The 23472-nt window shown below is 40.5% G+C and overlaps 1 protein-coding gene across 8 annotated transcripts in view; it reads left to right on the top strand.

The window, feature by feature from the left end:
- The window catches only part of PAK1 (p21 (RAC1) activated kinase 1), a 182271-nt gene that overhangs the window by 92179 nt on the left and 66620 nt on the right, over positions 1-23472 (top strand). For 6 of the 8 annotated variants that reach the window (XM_055416056.2, XM_055416052.2, XM_055416053.2 and 3 more), the window contains 2 exons: positions 1876-2086; positions 16772-16872. In XM_055416056.2, the coding sequence (XP_055272031.2) occupies positions 1897-2086; positions 16772-16872 (291 nt within the window). In that variant the 5' untranslated portion in view covers positions 1876-1896. The remainder of the gene's footprint in view (positions 1-1875; positions 2087-16771; positions 16873-23472) is intronic. The other 2 variants (XM_055416055.2, XM_055416054.2) reach the window with 1 other exon arrangement.

Here is a 23472-nt window from a genome sequence, read left to right as displayed (position 1 = left end):
GGGTAGAACTGGTTATATAATGGAAGGACCTTCAAAAGCAAGCTAAGAACTTTAGCTTTTATTTCAGAATGTTACTGAAGGGTTTTGAATAGAGTGTGAGTGTTTTAAGGTCATTGATGACATGTGACGTGTGGAGAAAGGATGGGGAAAAAGTGGATGCGAGGGATCATTTAGCTCTGCATTTATTAGAAAATGTTAAAAAGACTTCTATAGATTTTGTTCATTTGTTGTTGTTGTTCAGTCGCTAAGTTGTATCTGATCTTTGCGACCCATGGAGTGCAGCACACCAGGATTCCCTGTCCTTCACTGTCTCCTGAAGTTTGCTCAGGTTCATGTCCATCGAGTTGGTTATCTAACCACTTCATCCTTTATCGCCCCCTTTTCCTCCTGCCCTTAATCTTTCCCAGCATCAGGGTCTTTTCCAGTGAGTTGGCTCTTCTCATCGGGTGGCCAGAGTACTGTAGATTCAGTTTCTGCATCAGTCCTTCTTATAAATATTCAGGGTTGATTTCCTTCAGGATTGACTGGTTTGATCTCTTCGTAGTCCAAAGGACTCTCAAGAGTCTTCTCTAGTACCACAATTCATCAATTTTGTCCATAGCGTTGAAGTAATTGACTTCTAAAGCAGTGGTATTCAATTCTGGTAGTCACTGGGATCACTAAGGTTTAAAATTATAAAATTTTGGCCTTAATTATGGCCAGCCGTACTAAATCAGAATTTATGGGGGTCAAACAAATACATTTGTATTTCAGAAAAGTTCTTGGTGATTATTGTGCTTTTTTTTTTTTTTAATAATTAGAAACTGTAGTTTCTAAAGCACCATTGCATTTGACTCTAAGGAGCATACATTCTAAATAGTCATGGTTAAAGATATAATTTCCATTATAGTATGGAAGAATAATGAAAAAATTTATTAACTCTGGATATATTTATATCTGTTGTCAAGCCTACTTATTTAAGGTAATAACATCTGTCTTCATTAAAGCTATTGATTCCATGTGATGGGGATTTTTCCCACTTTCTTTTAGATTTTATTCCTTTTATTTCTCAGAAGCATTAGAAATTGCCTGTAAATTCAGTGCTGTATAGGATAAGATGATTTTGCGGTGATCATCCTATATTTAGGACAAGGTCAAATTTTAGTGGAAGGAGATCCTGGAGAGATGATGATAAAGGTCATGCGTCAGTGAACTTTTCCTGTAAAGGCCCATATAAGCACATATTTTAGATTTGTGAACAACCTAAATATTTTAGGTCTGTTACAGCTACTCACCTTTGCCACTGGAACATGAAGGAAGCCATAGAAATATGTAAATGAATGGATGTGACAGTGTTTCAGTAAAACCATTTACAAAGCCAGCAGTATTACTGACCTTTGATATAGTGATACAGTTCCTGCCAGAGAAGGAATGATTTTTCTAAGACAACGAAATTAAGGCTTGGCAGAGAACTCACTATATGGAATGCTGTTGGCACTTTTATTTAATCTTCATGTGAATGTATAAATGGAAACCAAGTGATTAAGGAATTTCTCTGAAGCCTGTACGGAGCACATGGATTCATACTCAGTTTAGCTAGGCCAAATTGCCTTTTAAACCACATTATTGTGGTTTTTTGTACTTTTGAATGCCTTAGATAGGAGAATGTAGAGAAAAGCAAGAACCTTGTGAATTTTCAGCAGTGCTTAGGACTGAGTAGGTATTCCATCTTTGAGTATGGTGAACTAAATAAGACAGCAGTAGTCATGGAATGCAGTAGAAGGGCGGTGAATCCTGGAGGAAGGGTTGTAAAATTTGGATTTTTCTAAAATTTCCAAAATGTATTTCCTTTTGCTCAAAAATAATTAAGAGGTATGTTCTTCTTTCTGATTCCAGTAGCTGCTGCTGGTGGTGACGATGTCAAATAACGGCCTAGACATTCAAGACAAACCTCCAGCCCCTCCGATGAGAAACACCAGCACTATGATTGGAGCTGGCAGCAAAGACGCTGGAGCCCTAAACCACGGTTCCAGACCTCTGCCACCAAACCCAGAGGAAAAGAAAAAAAAGGACCGATTTTACCGAGCCATCTTACCTGGAGATAAAAGTACAGTATTTCATTTCTTTCTCATCATTTTATAATTAAATTTTTTTTGTAACCTGAATAAAATATTTGTTGCTTCTTTCACCTAATTTTCTTTTAATCCCCTTTTTTCTCATTAAATAGTTTCTTTGTCTTTTTTCCTGAAATGACTGAAGTCAAATAGAAAATAGACCCATTTTTGTACTCTATTAATTATATCTGAGCAAAATTTGAGGAAAATAATTAATGCTGTTGCTGGATTTTGCTGCTGCTGCTGCTGCTAAGTCACTTCAGTCATGTCTGACTCTGTGTGACCCCATGACGGAAACCCACCAGGCTCCCCCATCCCTGGGATTCTCCAGGCAAGCACACTGGAGTGGGTTGCCATTTCCTTCTCCAATGTGTGAAAGTGAAAAGTGAAAGTGAAGTCGCTCAGTCGTGTCCGACCCTTAGCGACCCCACGGACTGCAGCCTACCAGGCTCCTCCATCCATGGGATTTTCTAGGCAATAGTACTGGAGTGGCTTGCCATTGCCTTCTCCGTGCTGGATCTTAGTCACTCTGAATTTACTTACTTTTTAAGTTCATAACTGTTTATGACCTCACAAAATATAAGAAATATTGAAATGTCTTCATTTGGAAATTTTTTCTCCCCAAACTTGTTTCATTTGGAAGGTCTTCTTTCCAGATGTTTTGATTGCCTCTTCTTTAGTCATATGTCTTAGACTTAAACCCAGATTTAGGGATTAAATATCAGTAAGAAAGACAAGTAACAGCTGAGGTAAATAAAGTAGGCCTTAGCATGACTTCACTAAGAAGAAGTAATGCTAGGGAATTCCCTGATTCCCTGGCAGTCCAGTGGTTAAGGCTTGAGACCTTCAGTTAAGGCTTGACACTCACTGGAGGCCTTGGCTCAATCCCAGGTAGGGGAACTAAGTTCCCACAAACCATGTAGTGCAGCCCGGGCTCATTTCCTCTTTATGAATAAAGCCTTTAGAATAATCAAGACTTTAACAGTGTATCTAATGAAGTCACTGATATCCTATGAATAAGCTAGTGAAATAGGGGGTTGGAGGTCCACATGAATAAATGACTTTGGTTTGACTACCCAAATATGTAAGTGGCTGTTGAAGTAAAGTTCTCAGCCATGTTTGTAGGGCTTTGTTCTTATGGCATGCTGAAAAAATTGCCCTTTTGTGTGCAAATAGTTATCATGAGCTTCTCACTTAGGTAGACCTGGTTCAAATCCTGGATTTGTCACTTACTAGCTCTCTAACCTTAAGAATGTCAGTTAACTCCTTTGACTTTTAGTTTCCTGTGTCTAGGAAAGGTTGGAATTAAAAATTTTTGTGCTTCATCAAGAAAGTGAAAAGATAACCCACAGAGTCAGAGAAAAAATTCCCAAATCATATATCTGATAAGGAACTTATATTAAAAACACATAAAGAGTTACCCGTATGACCTAGAAATGAAAATTTATGTCAATACCAAAACTTGTACATGAATATTTACAGCAGCATTATTAATAATAGCCAAAAAGTGGGAGCAGCTCAAATATTCATTGAAGATGAAGGGGTACACAAAATGTTATATATCTATACAAAGAAATATTTGGTAACAAAGAAATGAAGCCCTGATCCATACTACAAGATGGTTGAACCTTGAAAACTGGTGAAAGAAACCAGTCCCAAAGGACCACATATTGTATAATTCTGTTTATATGAATTATTCAGGCAAACTCATAGATAAAAAGTAAGAGTGTTGCCTAGGGTTGTAAGAGTTGGTGAATGGGATTAGGGAGTGATGGCTAAGAGGTGTGGAGTTTCTTTTTTTTACTTTTTATTGGTGTGTAGTTGCTTTACAGTGTTGTGCTAGTTTCTGTTGTACACAAGGTGAATCAGCTAAAGATATACATGTATCCCCTCTTTTTTGGATTTCCTTCTCATATGGGCCACCAGGGAGCACTGAGTAGAGTTCTCTGTGCTATACAGTAGGTTCTCAGGGGTTTCTTTTTGGGTAACGAGAATGTTCTAAAATTGATTGTGCGGATGGTTCTCCAGCTCTGAACATATTGAGCCACTGAATTTTACACTCTGAGTAAATTTTATAGTATGTGAATTTTATCTCAGTAAAACTCTGAAAAAAAAAACAGCTACTGGAGGCATTTAGACATCATTGGGAACTGAGGGGATGACCTTATGTATTGAATGGAGAGGTAGAGATCTGGATATTGTTATAATCTTGGTTCTCTCATAAATTGGCTGCCTGGTTTGGGTCAGTTATTGTCTGTGAACTTAAGTGCCTTCATCTAAACTATTACAGCCACACAGATATAGGGACCACACTAGTGATACCAGGGGGCAGAAGGAAGAGGGAAGAGGGTTGTTATGGGATTATATGAAATCATGTGTGTGAAACCTTTGAAAATCATAAAGTGCTATAGAATTTAAAGAATCTTTCATTCAATAAAAAGTAATTAAAAAATAAAAAATTGGTCAAACAAGTTGGAATACAGTCTCTTACAGTTTTGAAGTCCTATAATTATAAATATGAAGTTGGATCAGGTTATATATTATGGCACACAAAACTAGGCCATTATGAAGTACTTTGATCAGCAGTAAAGCTGTAGATGCAGAAGTTCTATAAATCCTTGTTGAGTAACCCTAGGCCAAATCTGGTCTGAAAATAAAACTCATAGCTCAAGATCAAAGCACAGAAGTTTTCTGTAAGTTCAAAGCATAGAGGTAGAAAGCATATAGTTATGAGAAGTTCTTGTGGAATGATCTAGTGGCCTCTTTTTCCCACTCCCTAGTTTTGGATTTTCTATGTATACCCTAAACACATAGGTTTTACTCCTTTGCTTTAATACTTTGCTGTGCTGTGCTTAGTCACTCAGTCGTGTTCAACTCTTTGTGACCCTTTGGACTGTAGCCCGCCAGGCTCCTCTGTCCATGGGGATTCTCCAGGCCAGAATACTGGAGTGGGTTGTCATGCCCTCCTCCAAGGGATCTTCCCAACCCAGGGATCAAACGCAGGTCCCCTGCATTGTAGGTAGATTCTTTACTGTCTGAGCCACCGGGAAGCCCTATTAGATGGCTGTAATTAATGCATACATTAAAATGAAATAAATGTTTTTTTCCCTTTGTTTGGAAATTTTATTCAGCTTGATTTCATTCAGCCAACAGCCATTTGTTGACCTGCTGCTTTGTGCTTAACTTAATCCTAGAAGGATACATAGCAGTGTTGGCAGTCTTTGAAGTAGTATGCTCTTAAATTACTTGAGAATTTATACCTACTACACAGAGTGATGCGCTGGAATTGAACTTAGAGAAACTGAATTGAGTCCTACCTCTAACATTTATTAAATCTGTGATTTTTTTTTTTTAGCCCTTTTACCTGTTTATTTTAATCCCTGTATCTTTAACTGTAAGGTGGGAATAATTATAATTCCCAGTCATCCCATATTATGAGTAGGCTATTGTAATTTCATGTAGTGGATGTAAAAGCATTTTTAAAACTGTAAAACACTACAGAAATATGATTTTTTTTTAAAGGGAAACCTCATTTCCTGTTTGATCTGGTATCTATAACAACTCATTTTCAGTTGGAGAGGCTAAAGCTTAGAGAAAAGTAAATTGATCAAGGTCTTACAGCTGGAAGGTGGCAGGAATGAGTGTGAAACTAATTCTTTGTAAAGATTTTGTATCTACCACGTCACAGAATACTATCTGTTAATTGTTCCCAACTGAGATTACACATCTGACTCATTCATGGTTCTTTTTTGAAATACAGATGTTTGGGTCCTACCCATACTTTTGGAGCCAGAATTTCCATAGAGGAGCCTGGCAGGCTATAGTCCATAGGGTTGCTAAAAGTCGGACACAACTGAAGCGACTGAGCAGGCACACAGTCTTCTAAGGGGATTTGGAGAAGAGAAAGAAGAGTTCTCTGTGGGTTGCATTAGTGGTTGAGACTTGAGCTGTCAATGGGTAGAATGTCTGTAGTCATTACCTAATGCTGACCTCCAACATGGCTTTAGTGTGTGCCTGGAGGGATGCATTGTGAGAAGCTGTAATTGAGGGCCTGTGATAGGTGGCGCTGAGTTGCAGAATTCCATGTGGGAAAGTCTGGTTCCTGTGGTTAGGATCTGGAGCCTTTGGTTTATTCTGAGAAGTTCTTCAGCATTTAGTTTGGAATTTTTTTCTGGCTGCATTTTCACAACCAAAGTGGAATTCTCCAAGCTTGGGAAGAGTTTAGCTAAGTTAATTTTAAAACTGGACTACATTAGTGTTTCTCTCTCCAAGTTTGGAGTGTTTTACTGCCTTGAGCTCAGATTAGCTCAGCTGAACCCATGAGAGGGGCTTCTTAAAAATAAATCTTAATAAAAAAAAAGTCAATGATTTGTGCTGGAACTTGGATAGCTGTACTGCAACTTGGGATTTTGCAATGTCAGCCTTATTTCCCATGTTACCAGGAAGTCAAACGGAATTAGCCAAAGATAGGGTTAACATTAGGATGGATGGGGTTGCAGACTTCTTTTTCCACTTCATTTCTATAAGTCTGTGATCTCTGGTTTCATGAAATCAGGTGATTCGTTCTTTTTCCTCAGTCACAATTTCTCTGTCTTAATGAGTGGGTGGGTAAATCCTACTCTGACACTTTCCTTTATTAATTATAATTCATGTTTGTAAAGCTCTTTAGCTTTTATAAAGCACATGCATTCTCTTTATCTTAGTTGATCCTTAAAATAATAACAGTAATGTAGAAATAACAAATAGTACTAACACAACAGTAATAAGCATAACATTTGTTGTTATTCAGTCGCTCAGTTATGTCTGACTCTTTGGACCCCATGGATTACAGAACACCAGGCTCCTCTGTCCTCCACTGTCTTCCAGAGTTTGCTCAGATTCATGTCCATTGAGTTGGTGATGCTATCTAACATCTCGTCTTCTGCTGCCCTCTTCTCCTTTTGCCTTCAATCTTTTCCATCATTGGGGTCTTTTCCAGTGAGTCAGCTCTTTGCATCAGGTGGCCAAAGTATAGGAGCTTCAGCTTCAGTATCAGTCCATTCAATGACTATTTGGGGTTCATTTCCTTTAGGATTGATTGGTTTGATTTCCTTGCTGTCCAGGGGACTCTCAAGAGTCTTCTCCAGCACGACAATTTGAAACCATCTGTTCTTTGGCTCACTTATTATATTAGGAGCTTTGATGGTTGTAAAATATACCAGTTTTTCATGGAGATAAATATTTCACTTCATAGACAGCAAACTGAGGTAACTCAGTTTAAATAACTTAACCAAGGTCTAGTTCGGCGTGGCTGATGTGAGATTGTAGCTCTTCTCTATGATTCCAGGGACCTTTCCATTCTACAACTGTGATACTTTTTGTGCTCAGAGAGTCAAGGACTTGCCCAAGGTCATAGTCGCATGGAGTTTGGCATTTGAAGTATTGTCTCGATTTCTGGACTGGCTCTTTTAATTTTTCTAAGTCCTCAGACACCAATGTACTGTTTGAAGGCTCCCATCCTATAGATGTTCAGACTAATGCCTTTGGTCGAACTGATTTGGTTAGTTCTTTTAACTCATTTTAAACAAATTTGCATTTAATGACATCCATTCATATTCACTTAGTCTGCAATATAGGGAAGGCACAGTGCATGTAGAAGAAGCTATGTTGGAGTTCAGGCCCTTGAGGTTATTACCATCGACCATCCCTGACTTTGTGACCTTTGGTAAGTTGCTCTACCTTTCTTTATCTCAGTTATCTAACCTGTGAAAGTGAAATAGCTCAGTTGTGTCCGACTCTTTGTGACCCCATGGACTGTAGCCTACTAGGCACCTCCATCCATGGAATTTTCCAGGCAGGAGGACTGGAGTGGGTTGCCATTTCCTTTTCCAGGGGATCTTACCGACCCAGGGATCAAACCCGGGTCTCCCGTATTGCAGGTAGGCACTTTATCATCTGAGCCACGTGGGAAATCAACCTGTAGTATGGGTACATAATAATATTTATCTGTTAGAGTTGTTGAATGGATTATTATTATTTTTAAAATATTTATTTATTTATTTGTCTTCACTGGATCTTAGCTGTGGCATGTAGGATCTAGTTCCCTGACCAGGGATGGGACCTGGAGCCTCTGCATTGGGAGCACAGTGTCTTAGCAACTGGACCACCAGGGAAGTCCCTGATTGGGTTATTAATACTAAAGATGCAAACTGAAGCTTTATTAACAGTTGATAGTAATTTTGTGGATATTATTGCTTGCTGTCATGGTTTTCTTTTGAAATCTGTGATTAAGACCTAAACGTTGTTTGAGATGTACAAAATAACAACTCTTAATGAGGTTCCTCCAATAATGAACTGAAGCGTGGTCCTGGGAAAATACCTTTCTCTTCTTGTATGTAGGCTATATTTCCAGTTGGTTTAGACAGGGCTATTGGAGGGGCCACATTAAAAACTTTTGTGCACTAGGACTAAGCAGACCCAAGGAAAGGTTTCCCAAGAAGTTCTCAAGAGTTCTCTGTAATGTCAGAAGCAGAACTCTAAGCTCTGGACATGGGCCTAGATCTCTGCAAGAAGTACTCAATATTTGAAGCTGAGGCCAAAATGATAAGCCTCTTGAAACTACTAATCTCAGATATTCTTTGTATGTTCAAGTGTTAAGTGATTTCATTTTCCAGGGGCTCTTTTCTACAGACCATTCATCCTGTGAACCACTCTCTTTGTTTCCATTACCAAGGTTCCTTCTGACATTCTATGCCTGTGATGGGTATATTATATGGCATATTAATAACATATCATAGAAATAATATATAAAAATGTTAGATCTGGAAAACAAAAATCTAAGTAAATCATAAAAATAATGTAAAAGTGTTCTTCCCTACAATCGTTTAACTGACTAGATCAGGAGAAATTTAGGAACAGAAAGCAATTCTAAAGACTTGCAACATGTCCAGTGAATTCTAGCTATGAGTAAGACAGATGGACTTATGTCATAAATGAATGCTTAGTTTGGGCCATAGCAAGCCCTTCCCTTTCACAAAGCATCTGCTTCTGGAAGGAAAATTGCCAAGTGTAAAAATAGCTTAAACCCTAGCAGTTGGAATGTAGGCAAATGGTTCTCATTAAGATACTAAGGGAAGAACCTTTGGAATCAGACCTGGGTTCAGATTCATCTCTTACTAGCTGTATAAGCTTGAGCAAATTAGTTAACTGCTTTTAGCGAAAAGCAAAGGAGAAAAGGAAAGATATAAGCATCTGAATGCAGAGTTCCAAAGAATAGCAAGGAGAGGTAAGAAATCCTTCCTCAGCGATCAGTGCAAAGAAATAGAGGAAAACAACAGAATAGGAAAGACAAGAGATCTCTTCAAGAAAATTAGAGATATCAAGGGAACATTTCATGCAAAGATGGGCTTGATAAAGGACAGAAATGGTATGGACCTAACAGAAGCAGAAGATATTATGAAGAGGTGGCAAGAATACACAGAAGAACTGTACAAAAAAGATCTTCACGACCAAGATAATCATGATGGCGTGATCGATCACTCACCTAGAACCAGACATCTTGGAATGTGAAGTCAAGTGGGCCTTAGAGAGCATCACTATGAACAAAAGCTAGTGGAGGTGATGGAATTCCAGTTGTTCAGTTCAGTTCAGTCGCTCAGTCGTGTCCGACTCTCCGCGACCCCATGAATCACAGCACGCCAGGCCTCCCTGTCCATCACCAACTCCCGGAGTTCACTCAAACTCATGTCCACAGAGTCTGAGCTATTTCAAATCCTGAAAGATGATGCTGTGAAAGTGCTGCACTCAATATGCCAGCAAATTTGGGAAACTCAGCAGTGGCCACAGGACTGGAAAAGGTCAGTCTTCATTCCAATCCCAAAGAAAGGCAATGCCAAAGAATGCTCAAACTACCACACAATTGCACTCATCTCACACGCTAGTAAAGTCATGCTCAAAATTCTCCAAGCCAGGCTTCAGCAATACGTGAACCATGAACTTCCAGATGTTCAAGCAGGTTTTAGAAAAGGCAGAGGCACCAGAGATCAAATTGCCAACATCCGCTGGATCATGGAGAAAGCAAGAGAGTTCCAGAAAACCATCTATTTCTGCTTCATTGACTATGCCAAAGCCTTTGACTGTGTGGATCACAATAAACTGTGGACGATTCTGAAAGAGATGGGAATCCCAGACCACCTGACCTGCCTCTTGAGAAACCTGTATGCAGGTCAGGAAGCTACAGTTAGAACTGGACATGGAACAACAGACTGGTTCCAAACAGGAAAAGGAGTACGTCAAGGTTGTATATCGTCACCCTGCTTATTTAACTTCTATGCAGAGTACATCATGAGGAACGCTGGGCTGGAAGAAGCACAAGCTGGAATCAAGATTGCCGGGAGAAATATCAATAACCTCAGATACACAGATGACACAACCCTTATGGCAGAAAGTGAAAAGGAACTAAAAAGCCGCTTGATGAAAGTGAAAGAGGAGAGCGAAAAGGTTGGCTTGAAGCTCAACATTCAGAAAACAAAGATCATGGCATCTGGTCCCATCACTTCATAGGAAATAGATGGGGAAACAGTGGAAACAGTGTCAGACTTTAATTTTGGGGGCTCTATACTGCAAGGAGATCCAACCAGTCCATTCTAGAGGAGATCAATCCTGGATCTTCATTGGAGGGACTGATGCTAAAGCTGAAACTGCAATACTTTGGCCACCTCATGCGAAGAGTTGACTCACTGGAAAAGACTCTGATGCTGGGAAAGGTTGGGGGCGGGAGGAGAAGGGGACGACGGAGAATGAGATGGCTGGATGGCATCACTGATTCTGTGGACATGAGTTTGAGTGAACTCCGGGAGTTGGTGATGGACAGGGAGGCCTGGCGTGCTGTGATTCATGGGGTCGCGGAGAGTCGGACATGACTGAGCGACTGAACTGAACTGAACTGAACTGAAAATCACTGTGGATGCCGATTGCAGCCATGAAATTAAAAGACGCTTACTCCTTGGAAGGAAAGTTATGACCAACCTAGATAGCATATTAAAAAGCAGAGACATTACTTTGCCAACCAAGGTCCATCTAGTCAAGGCTATGGTTTTTCCCGTGGTCATGTATGGATGTGAGAGTTGGACTGTGAAGAAAGCTGACTGCCGAAGAACTGATGCTTTTGAACTGTGGTGTTGGAGATGACTCTTGAGAGTCCCTTGGACTGCAAGGAGATCCAACCAGTCCATCCTAAAGGAGATCAATCCTGGGTGTTCATTGGAAGCACTGATGCTAAAGCTGAAACTCCAATACTTTGGCCACCTCAGGCGACGAGTTGACTCACTGGAAAAGACTCTGATGCTGGGAGGGATTGGGGGTGGGAGGAGACGGGGACGACAGAGAATGAGATGGCTGGATGGCATCACCGACTCGACGGACATGAGTTTGAGTGAACTCCGGGAGTTGGTGATGGACAGGGAGGCCTGGCGTGCTGTGATTCATGGGGTCGCAAAGAGTCGGACACGACTGAGCGACTGAACTGAACTGAACTGAAGTTTCCTCATCTGTAAAATGACAGTAGTAATAATATATCCCATAGGATTGTGACAATTAAGGAAAATATTATAGTATCTTATATGTGGGTAGCTCTTATTTAATGTTATTTCTCCTCTTCATAACAGAGAAAGTTTTCTTGATGCAGCTTGAAATTGTTTAGAGGGGGTAAAGTAGTAGAACAGGCCCTTGGCTCTGAAGCTACATTTAAAAAAAATTTAAATTACTTCCATAACTGTAAACAAGTCCATATTTCAGTTTCATAGTCTCCTAGTAAAAATTGATTCTCAGGATTGTGGTGATTATACGAGATGATATATATAAAGTACCTATTAAAACTGTGGGATGCTGTGTTAGGAAGAGATGTAGTTAAAGGGCTTTGAGAATGCTGATCTTTCTGTTTTCATAGACATTTGGAATGTAGGAGCTGAAAGGGCACTTAAGATCATCTAGTTCAATTTCCACATTTTTCTGTTGAGAAAGCTGACAACCTGTACTACGTGGTGTAGTAGAGGCAAAACCGGCCTGGATTTTTTAGACCTTTTTGTCCTCTCCTTCCCTAGCTCCCACCTCGGCTAAAAACTGCCTTTCTTTAGGGTCTTTTGGAGGCATTAGGACTTCAGAATATCTTTTAGCCAGTGTATTGAGCTGCCACAGAACAGGATTTTAAAACAGGATTGTGTACTTCAGGTCAGAGCTGGTAAAAATGAAACATACAATCCTGCCCTGGAGAGAATTTGCATGTCTTAGGTAGATTCCTTAGATTCCTTGCCAGGTTGAGTTAGGTGTCTGATCGTTTGTTCCTTTCTTCACTCCGTGTCTGAGCACCTGTTTTATGCCTGGCTTTTGCCAGCTGTTGGGGATTCGTGATAAGTTGGACATGATCCCTGCACTTAGAACTGAGTCTGCTTAGAAAAATAAACTCTGAAAGTAGGAAATAACTATCATGGATGTGGGAACAGAGGGGAAGGTGAACACCCCAGTGCAGAGATCAGAGAAGACTTCATAGAAGAGATGACCTTTAAGCTGAGACCTGACAAGGATAAAGGAAAGGGTTTGTGTGGTGGCGTGGCAAGGAAAGGGAAAGGGAAAGACAGGATTTACAGGCGAAGGGAGTAACTAGAGACAAAGTCAAGAGGTGTGGAAGAGCACATTATGTGGTAATGGTGGACCATTACCATTGGTTCAGTGTATTTGGTGTAGACTGTATGAAACCTAAGTACAAGCATGCCTTGGAGATGCTGTGGGTTTAGTTCTGACTACCCCAATAGAGTGAGCATAACAGTAAAAGGAGTCGCATGAGTTTTTCTGGTTTCCAAGTGAATATAAAAGTTTACACTATTCTGTGGTCTATTAAGTGGACATCTATTTTTAAATAAATAGTGTACATATCTTAATTGAAAAATACTTTAATCACTAAAATATGTTAACCATCATCTGGTAACGCAAGGTTGCCACAAATTGTCAATTTGTAAAAAGTACTTAGTTACTGTGAAGTACAGTAACTCCAACCATAGTAAAACAAGGTTTTCCTGTAGTGGGAGACAAAGTAGAGGATATAAGTCTATAGAGAAGAGTTCTCAAAATCTTTATAAAAAAGTTTATTTTTTATAGTAATTTTAGGTTCACAGCAATATTGAGTGGAAAGTACACAGATTTCCTGTAAACACTCTGCCCCCACATATGCACATCTAATCTCACTACCAACATCTTGTTTGGGTGGTACATTTGTTACAATAGATTAACCTACATCAGCACATCATATTCACTTTACATCCGTATTTTACATTAGACTTCACTGTTGGTGTTTTGAATCTGTGAGTTGAACAAATATATATATGTATACACACACACAAATATCCACTATTACAATGTATCATGCAAAATATTTTCATCACCCTAAAATTTCTCTGTACTCTGGTAACTCATCCTTTCTTCCTCTCTCATCTCTGGCAACCACTGATCCTTATACTGCCTCCATAGTTTTGCCTTTTCAGATGTCAGATAGTTGGAATCATGTAATATGTAGTCTTTTCAGATTGGTTTCTTTCACCGAGTAGTGTGTATTTAAGGTTCCTCATTATCTTTTCATGGCTTGATAGCTCATTTCTTCTTAGTGTTGAAAAATATTACATTTTCTGGATGTATCACAGTTTATCCATTCACCTACTGAAGGATATCTTGGTTGCTTCCAAGTTTTGGCAGTTATGAATAAAGCTACTGCAGACATCCATGTGCAAGTTTTTGTGTGAATAAGTTATCAGCTCCTTTGGGTAAATAACGGAGGAGCATGAATGCTGGATTGTATGGTAAGAGTATGTTTAATTTTTTAAGAAACTGCCAACCTGTCTTCCAAAGTGACTGGACCGTTTTGCATTCCCGGTGCTAATGAGTGAAAATTCTTGTTATTCCACATTCTTGTTAACATTTATTGTTGTCAGGTTCGGATTTTGGCATTCTAGTAGGTGTGTAGGGGTTTTTATTGTTTTAATTTCAGTTCCCTAATGAAATATGATGTTGAGTATCTTTTCTGTCTATATATCTTCTTTGGTGAGGTGTCTCTTCATGTCTTTTGCCTATGTTGTTAATCGGTTTGTTTTCTTGTTATTGAATTGTGTGTGTGTGTGTCGAATTACAGTTTTTATTGGGTTAGCCAAAAATTCATTCACATTTTTCTGTAAGATGATGAGGAAAGCCTGAAAGAAAAGTTTTTCCAACCCAATATTTTATTAAAAAGTTTTTTTATTGGGGTTGGTTAACAATGCTGTGTTCAGTTCAGTTCAGTTCAGTCGCTCAGTCGTGTCCGACTCTTTGCGACCCCATGAATCACAGCACGCCAGGCCTCCCTGTCCATCACCAACTCCTGGAGTTCACTCAAACTCATGTCCGTCGAGTCGGTGATGCCATCCAGCCATCTCATTCTCTGTCGTCCCCGTCTCCTCCCACCCCCAATCCCTCCCAGCATCAGAGTCTTTTCCAGTGAGTCAACTCTTTGCATGAGGTGGCCAAAATATTGGAGTTTCAGCTTTAGCATCAGTCCTTCCAATGAACACCCAGGATTGATCTCCTTTAGAATGGACTGGTTGGATCTCCTTGCAGTCCAAGGGACTCTCAAGAGTCTTCTCCAGCACCAGTTTTAGGTATATAGCAAAGTGAATCTGACATACATATACCCATTCTTTTTTGAATTCTTTTCCCATGTAGGCCATTATTGAGTATTGAGTAGAGTTCCCTGTGCTATACTGTAGGTCCTCATTATCTCTTTTATATATAGTAGGAGTGACAGAATACAAAGGCTTTGGGGCTGGGAGCCTGAAGACCTCAGTCCTGGCCCCAGATCTGCTGCTGACTTGCTCTGTACCTTGGAAAGGCTGTCAAAGGGGCACCAGTATCACTATCCTACTTGTTACACAATTGCATTGAGACTCCAATGGACTTGGTCTAGCTAACACCAAGACCTGAAATTCTCTTTAGCTAGGAGAGGGTTATATTAGTTTGCTAGAGCTGCTGCAACAAATTACCCCAAACAAGGAGCTCAAACAAGAAATTTATTGTTTCAGTTTTGGACGCTGGAAGCCCAAGATGAAGGTGTTTGTAGGGTTGGTTCCTTCTGAGAGGTGTGAGGAAAAATTTGTTGGGCTTGAAGAAGCACTACTCTGATCTCTGCATTTATCTCCTGTGTGCATTTGTCTCCAAATATCCCCTTTTTATAAGACGTTGACAGGATTAGGGACTGAACCTACTCCAGGATGACCTAATCATATTTTAAATAATTATATCTGCAATGACTCTGTTTCCAAATAAGATCATACTGTGAGGTGCTGCGAGTTAGAATATATGAATTTGGGGGAACACAAGAGTATGACAAGGGCACAATAACTCTGTAAATATTGAAGCTTTTTGTGCCAGATCAGCAGACCTTTAGTGAACACCTACTTGATGCAGCACCCTTGATGATTACAAATATTTGAACTTAAATGATTCTTTAAGGTCCTAGCCTAGGAACGCAGCATAGAAGAGTGGTTTAGAACTTAGGGCCTGGGCCACACTGCCTGGATTTGAGCCTGACTGCTGCGGCAACCCACTCCAGTACTCTTGCCTGGTAAATCCCATGGACAGAGGAGCCTGGTGGGCTGTAGTCCACTGGGTCGCTAAGAGTCGGACACGACTTCACTTTCACTTTTCACTTTCATGCATTGGAGAAGGAAATGGCAACCCACTCCAGTGTTCTTGCCTGGAGTATCCCAGGGACGGGGGAGCCTGGTAGGCTGCCGTCTGTGGGATCGCACAGAGTCGTACGCGACTAAAGTGATTTAGCAGTAGCAGCAGCAGTTGCCGTTACTAACCATTTGATCTTGGGTGAATAACTTAGTCTTTATGCTTCAGCATCTTTATCTGCAAAATATGGATGATAGTACCTAACTGATAAGGTTGCTGTGAGGCCACAGTGAATATTAATACATATGAATTACATATTAACTTGAATTAATACATAAGATACAGAGATATATTTTACAGTGCAGGGCATATAGCCAATATTTTATAATAACTTTAAATGAAGGATAGTTTATAGAAATATTGAATTACAGTGTTGTTCACCTGAAACTCACATTGTAAATCAATTATAATAGAAAAAAGTAACTTGAATCATTGCACTTGATTAATTGTTAGATACTCATTTTAAGAAACAGTTTCCAAATCTAAAATTCCATAATGTGGAGAACCTTAAAGTGATCCATAATCAAGAATCAAAAGGTAGAAGCAGGTTCTGGAAGCTCATAGAATGTAAGATGTCTGGGTTGGAAGGCTCTTTAGAGGCCATTTATTTGAGTCTTCTCATTTTGCAGATGGGGAAACCAGGGTTCAGAAAAAGGAAGTCACTTGCCCTGGATCAACAGACTCATTAGTGGTAAAACCAGGACATTCTGATAAATGTTCTTCCTGCTCCTGTCTTACTTTAGTTCAATGAAAAATTAAACCTTTAATCATGAATTGAGCATCTACTTCAATCTAGGTCTGGTTTTGGGCTCTGTAAATACACAGGTGAATTTGTATCATAGTCCCTGACCTTTAAAAGAGCTTAGAGCGCAACAAAAGAGCTAAATAAATAAAGATGTAGTAATATCCTTGTTTTTATCTCCTTTTTCTTGTTTCTCTTGCAGCAAATAAAAAGAAGGAGAAGGAACGGCCAGAGATTTCTCTTCCTTCAGATTTTGAGCACACGATTCACGTTGGTTTTGATGCTGTCACAGGCGAGTTTACAGTAAGTTTTGGGTCACAGAAAGACCTTTGGTCTTTCAGAGTTCTGGCTATGCACTGTTAGATTTAATCTTTTCCAGACTTCCTGATGCCTCTGTCTTTGCCTGAGACCGTTATTACTGTCTTCTCATGTTCTTCAGTTTCTGCAACTCCGGAATTGTACCAGAGAAGCCTTTGAATCTCCATTCCTTAAATAGACCTCAGTTAAGTGGCCTTTTGGCAGTACTGTGTGCAGGCATTGATGATCCAGAGACAAATCAGACAAGGTTCATGCTTTAAAGGAGGAATAGCTTGGTGAGGAGCACACATCTCAAGGAGTTAAGTGATACAGTCCGATGTATTGTGAGAGAGGCCTGTGAGAAGCTCTGAGGGCAGAGAAAGGAATGACTAAACTCATCTTTAGCTGCTATCAGTTATCAAAATTAGTTCTTTTAAAAAAATTAAAAAAAATTGTTTTTATTTTATATTGAAGTATTGCTCCTTGGACGGAAAGCTGTGACAAACCTAGATAACATATTAAAAAGCAGAGACATTATTTTGCCAACAAAGATCCTTGTAGTCAAAGCTATGCTTTTTCCAGTAGTCATGTATAGATGTGAGAGTTGGACCATAAAGAAGGCTGAACACTGAAGAATTGATGCTTTTGAATTGTGGTGTTGGAGAAGATTCTTGAGAGTCCCTTGGACTGCAGGGAGATCAAACCAGTCTTTCCTAAAGGAAATCAATCCTGAATATTCATTGGAAGGACTGATGCTGAAGCTCCAATACTTTCGCCACCTGATGCAAAGGGCTGACTCATTAGAAAAGACGTTGATGCTGGGAAAGATTAAAGGTAGTAGGAGAAGGGCATGACAGAGGACAAGATGGTTGGATGGCATCACTGACTGGATGGACATGAGTTTGAGCAAGCTCTGGGAATTGAAGATGGACAGGGAAGCCTGGTGTGATATGGTCCGTGGCGTTGCAGAGTCAGACATGACTGAGCGACTGAACTGACTGATAGATAGTTAACAATGTTGTGAATTTCTGGTGGACAGCAGGGGTACTCAGTCATACATATACATGTATCCATTCTCCCCCAAACTCCTTTTCCATCCAGACTGCCACATAGCATTGAGCAGACCTCCCTGTGCTATGCAGTAGGACCTTGTTGGTTATCTGTTTTAGATATAGCAGTGTGTAGGTGGTGATCCCAAACTCCCTAACTATCCCTTCCCCCCGATTCTTTCCCCTGGTAACCATAAGTTTGTTTTCTAAGTCTGTGGGTCTGTTTCTGTTTTGTAAGTAAGTTTAATTGTATTATTTATTTTCAGCTTCTGCATATAAGGGGTATCATATGATATTTCTCTGAGTTACTTCACTCTGTGTAACAATCTGTAGGTCTATCCATGTTGCTGCAAATGACGCTATTTCTTTCTTATGGCTGAGTAGTATTCCATTGTCTGTCTATACCACATTTTCTTTATCCATTCGTCTGTCAGACATTTAGGTTGCTTCTGTTGGCTATTTCTTGGCTGTTGTAAACAGTGCTGCAATGAACATTGGAATACATGTATCCTTTCAGATCATATTTTTCTTCAGATATATGCCCAGGAGTGGGATTGCAGGGTCATATGGTAGCTCTATTTTTAGTTTTTTAAACTCAACCTCCATACAGTTCTCCATAGTGGCTGTACCAATTTACATTCTCACCAACAGTGTAGGAGGGTTCCCTCCTCTCCATACCATCTCCAGCATTTATTGTTTGGGGATTTTTTGATGATGGCTATTCTGACTGGTGTGAGGTAATATTCATTGTGGTTTTGATTTGCATTTCTCTAATAATTAGTGATGCTGAATTTCCACTGCTATTGCATTATTATTGATTTCCCCTTTTACAGTTGTTAAAATTTGCCTTATATATTGAGGTGCTCCTATGTTGGGTGCATATATATTAACAGTTTTTATATATTCTTGGATTGATCCCTTGATCATTATGTAGTGTCCTTGTTTGTCTCTTGTAACACTCTTTGTTTTAAAGTCTGTTCTGTCTGGTATGAGTATTGCTACTTCAGTTTTCTTTTTATTTTGATTTCCATGGAATACCTTTTTCCAACCCCTCACTTTCAGTCCATATGTATCCCTAGGTCTAAAGTGAGTCTCTTGTAGACAGCATATATATGAGTTTTGTTTTTGTATCCACCCAGCTGGTCTTTGTATTTTGGTTGGCACACATAATCTATTTGCATTTAAGGTAATTATCAATATGTGTATTCCTATTGCCATTTTGTTAATTGTTCTGAGTTTGTTTTCATAGGTCTTTTTTCTTCCCTTCCTCCTTTGTTCTCTTGCGGTTTAATTACCATCTTTAGTGTTGTGTTTGGTTTGCTCTTTCTTTTGCTTATGTGTATCTATAGAATCTACCTGCAATGCAGGAGCCCCTGGTTCAAGCCCTGGGTCAGGAAGATCCCCTGGAGAAGGAAATGGAATCCACTCCAGTATTCTTGCTTGGAGAATTCCATGGACAGAGGAGCCTGGCAGGTTACAGTCCTTGGCATTGCAGAGTCGGATATGACTGAGCGACCAACACACAATGTAGTTTTTGGGTTTGCTGCACCCATGAGGTTTTGATATAACGATACATATATATATATATATATATATGTTTTCTTTTTTAAAGTCACTAGTTTTAAAGTTTTCTTTTTTAAAGTTGCTAGTCTCTTTCCCTGGAGAAGGAAATGGCAACCCACTCCAGTGTTCTTGCCTGGAGAATCCCAGGGACGGGGGAGCCTGGTGGGCTGCCGTCTATGGGGTTGCACAGAGTCGGACACTACTGAAGTGACTTAGCAGCAGCAGCAGTCTCTTTCCCACCCAGAGGAGTTCTGTTAGCATTTGTTGCAAAGTGGGTCTGCTGGTGCAGAATTCTGTTAGTTTTTGCTTGTCTTTAAATCTTTTGATTTCCATGTCAAATCTAAATGGGAGCCTCACTGGGTATAGTATTCTTGATTTTGCTCTGGTGGGCAGGGACTTTAATCCACTTGTCTGCTGATGGGTGGGACTGTGTTCCCTCCCTGTTAGTTGTTTGGCCTGAGGTGACCCAACCCTGGAGCCTAAAGACTCACAGTTCAGTTCAGTCGCTCAGTCGTGTCCGACTCTCCGCGACCCCATAAATCACAGCACGCCAGGCCCCCCTGTCCATCACCAACTCCCGGAGTACACTCAAACTCATGTCAGAGTCGGTGATGCCATCCAGCCATCTCATTCTCTGTCGTCCCCTTCTCCTCCCGCCCCCAGCCTTTCCCTGCATCAGAGTCTTTTCCAGTGAGTCAACTCGTCGCATGAGGTGGCCAAAGTATTGCAGTTTCAGCTTTAGCATCAGTCCCTCCAATGAACATCCAGGATTGATCTCCTTTAGAATGGACTGGTTGGATCTCCTTGCAGTATAAGGGACTCTCAAGAGTCTTCTCCAAACCACAGTTCAAAAGCATCAATTCTTCGGCGATCAGCTTTCTTCACAGTCCAACTCTCACATCCATACATGACCACGGGAAAAACCATTGCCTTGACTAGACGGACCTTGGTTGGCAAAGTAATGTCTCTGCTTTTTAATATACTATCAAGGTTGGTCATAACTTTCCTTCCAAGGAGCAAGCGTCTTTTAATTTCGTGGCTGCAGTCAGCATCTGCAGTGATTTTGGAGCCCAAAAAAATAAAGTCTGACACTGTTTCCACTGTTTTTCCATCTATTTCCCATGAAGTGATGGGACCAGATGCCATGATCTTTGTTTTCTGAATGTTGAGCTTCAAGCCAACCTTGTCACTCTCCTCTTTCACTTTCATCAAGAGGCTTTTGAGTTCCTCTTCACTTTCTGCCATAAGGGTAGTGTCATCTGCATATCTGAGGTTATTTATATTTCTCCCAGCAATCTTGATTCCAGCTTGTGCTTCTTCCAGCCCAGCGTTCCTCATGATGTACTCTGCATATAAGTTAAATAAGCAAGGTGACAATATACAACCTTGACGTACACCTTTTCCTATTTGGAACCAGTCTGTTGTTCCATGTCCAGTTCTAACTGTTGCTTCCTGACCTGCATACAGGTTTCTCAAGAGGCAGGTCAGGTGGTCTGGTATTCCCATCTCTTTCAGAATCGTCCACAGTTTATTGTGATCCACACAGTCAAAGGCTTTGGCGTAGTCAATGAAGCAGAAATAGATGTTTTTCTGGAACTCTCTTGCTTTCTCCATGATCCAGCGGATGTTGGCAATTTGATCTCTGGTGCCTCTGCCTTTTCTAAAACCTGCTTGAACATCTGGGAGTTCACGGTTTACATACTGCTGAAGCCTGGCTTGGAGAATTTTGAGCATGACTTTACTAGCGTGTGAGATGAGTGCAATTGTGCGGTAGTTTGAGCATTCTTTGGCATTGCCTTTCTTTGGGATTGGAATGAAGACTGACCTCTTCCAGTCCTGTGGTCAGTGCTGAGTTTTCCAAATCTGCTGGCATATTGAGTGCAGCACTTTCACAGCATCATCTTTCAAGACTTGAAATAGCTCAACTGGAATTCCATCACCTCCACTAGCTTTGTTCGTAGTGATGATTTCTAAGGCCCACTTGACTTCACATTCCAAGATGTCTGGCTCTAGGTCAGTGATCACGTTATTGTGACTATCTTGGTCATGAAGATCTTTTTTGTACAGTTCTTCTGTGTATTCCTGCCACCTCTTCTTAATATCTTCTGCTTCCGTTAGGTCCATACCATTTCTGTCCTTTATCGAGCCCATCTTTGCATGAAATGTTCCTTTGGAATCTCTAATTTTCTTGAAGAGGTCTCTTGTTTTTCCTATTCTGTTGTTTTTCTCTATTTCTTTGCATTGATCACTGAGGAAGTCTTTCTTATCTCTCCTTGCTATTCTTTGGAACTCTGCATTCAGATGCTTATATTTTTCCTTTTCTCCTTTGCTTTTCGCCTCTCTTCTTTTCACAGCTATTTGCAAGGCCTCCTCAGACAGCCATTTCGCTCTCTTGCATTTCTTTTCCATGGGGATGGTCTTGGTCCCTGTCTCCTGTACAATGTCATGAACCTCCGTCCAGAGTTCATCAGGCACTCTATCAATCAGATCTAGTCCCTTAAATCTATTTCTCACTTCCACTGTATAATCATAAGGGATTTGATTGAGGTCATATCTGAATGGTCTAGTGGTTTTCCCTACTTTCTTCAATTTAAGTCTGAATTTCGCAATAAGGAGTTCATGATCTGAGCCACAGTCAGCTCCTGGTCTTGTTTTCGCTAACTGTATACAGCTTCTCCATCTTTGGCTGCAAAGAATATAATCAATCTGATTTCGGTGTTGACCATCTGGTGATGTCCATGTATAGAGTCTTCTCTTGTGTTGTTGGAAGAGGGTGTTTGCTATGACCAGTGCATTCTCTTGACAAAACTCTATTAGCCTTTGTCCTGCTTCATTCCGTGCTCCAAGGCCAAATTTGCCAGTTACTCCAGGTGTTTCTTGACTTCCTACTTTTGCATTCCAGTCCCCTATAATGAAAAGGACATCTTTTTTGGGTGTTAGTTCTAAAAGGTCTTGTAGGTCTTCATAGAACCGATTAACTTCGGCTTCTTCAGCATTACTGGTTGGGGCATAGGCCTGGATTACTGTAATATTGAATGGTTTACCTTGGAAATGAACAGAAATCATCCTGTCATTTTTAAGATTGCATCCAAGTACTGCATTTTGGACTCTTTTGTTGACCATGATGGCTACTCCATTTCTTCTAAGGGATTCCTGCCCACAGTAGTAGATATAATGGTCATCCGAGTTAAATTCACCCATTCCAGTCCACTTTAATTCACTGATTCCTAGAATGTTGACGTTCACTCTTGCCATCTCCTGTATGACCACTTCCAATTTGCCTTGATTCATGGAACTAACATTCCAGGTTCCTATGCAATATTGCTCTTTACAGTACTGGACCTTGCTTCTATCACTGGTCACATCCACAGCTGGGTATTGGTTTTGCTTTTGCTCCATCCCTTTATTTCTTCTATAGTCATTTCTCCACTGAGCTCCAGCAGCTCTATGGTAGGGCTAATGGCAGCCTCCAGGAGGGCTCATGCCAATGGGTACTGCTGCTGCCAGTGCCCTTGTCACCATGAGCCACAGCTGCCTCTTGCCTCTTCAGGAGACTCTGCAGTACTAGCAGATAGGTTTGGTTCATTCTCTTATGGGGTCTCTGCTCCTATTCCCTGGGTCCTGTTGGGCTCAGCGTTTTGTATGTGCTCTCCAAAAGTGGAGTGTGTTTCCCTTAGTCCTGTGGAAGTTCTGTAGTCAAATCTCACTGGCCTTCAAAGTCAGATTCCCTGGGGATTCCTAGTGCCATTGCCAGACTCCCAGTCTGGGAAGCCTGATGTAGTGCTCAGAACTTTCACAGCAGTGGCAGAGCTTCTGTGTGGTATAATTGTTCTCCAGTTTGTGGGTCTCCCACCTGGTGGATATTGGATTTGGTTTTACAGTGATTGTACCCATGCTACCGTCTCATTGTGGCTACACCTTTGTCTTTGGATTTTTTTTTTTTTTGGTGGGTTCCAGCAAACTAGCTAACTGTTCAGCAGTTAGTTGAGAGTTT

The sequence above is a fragment of the Moschus berezovskii genome, chromosome 25 (assembly GCF_049115385.1).
Source record: "Moschus berezovskii isolate FMDL1 chromosome 25, NW_MosBer_1.0, whole genome shotgun sequence".
NCBI lineage: Eukaryota > Metazoa > Chordata > Mammalia > Artiodactyla > Moschidae > Moschus > Moschus berezovskii.
Note: the sequence above shows the minus strand (reverse complement) of the source record. Positions and strands in the feature narration are given on the sequence as shown.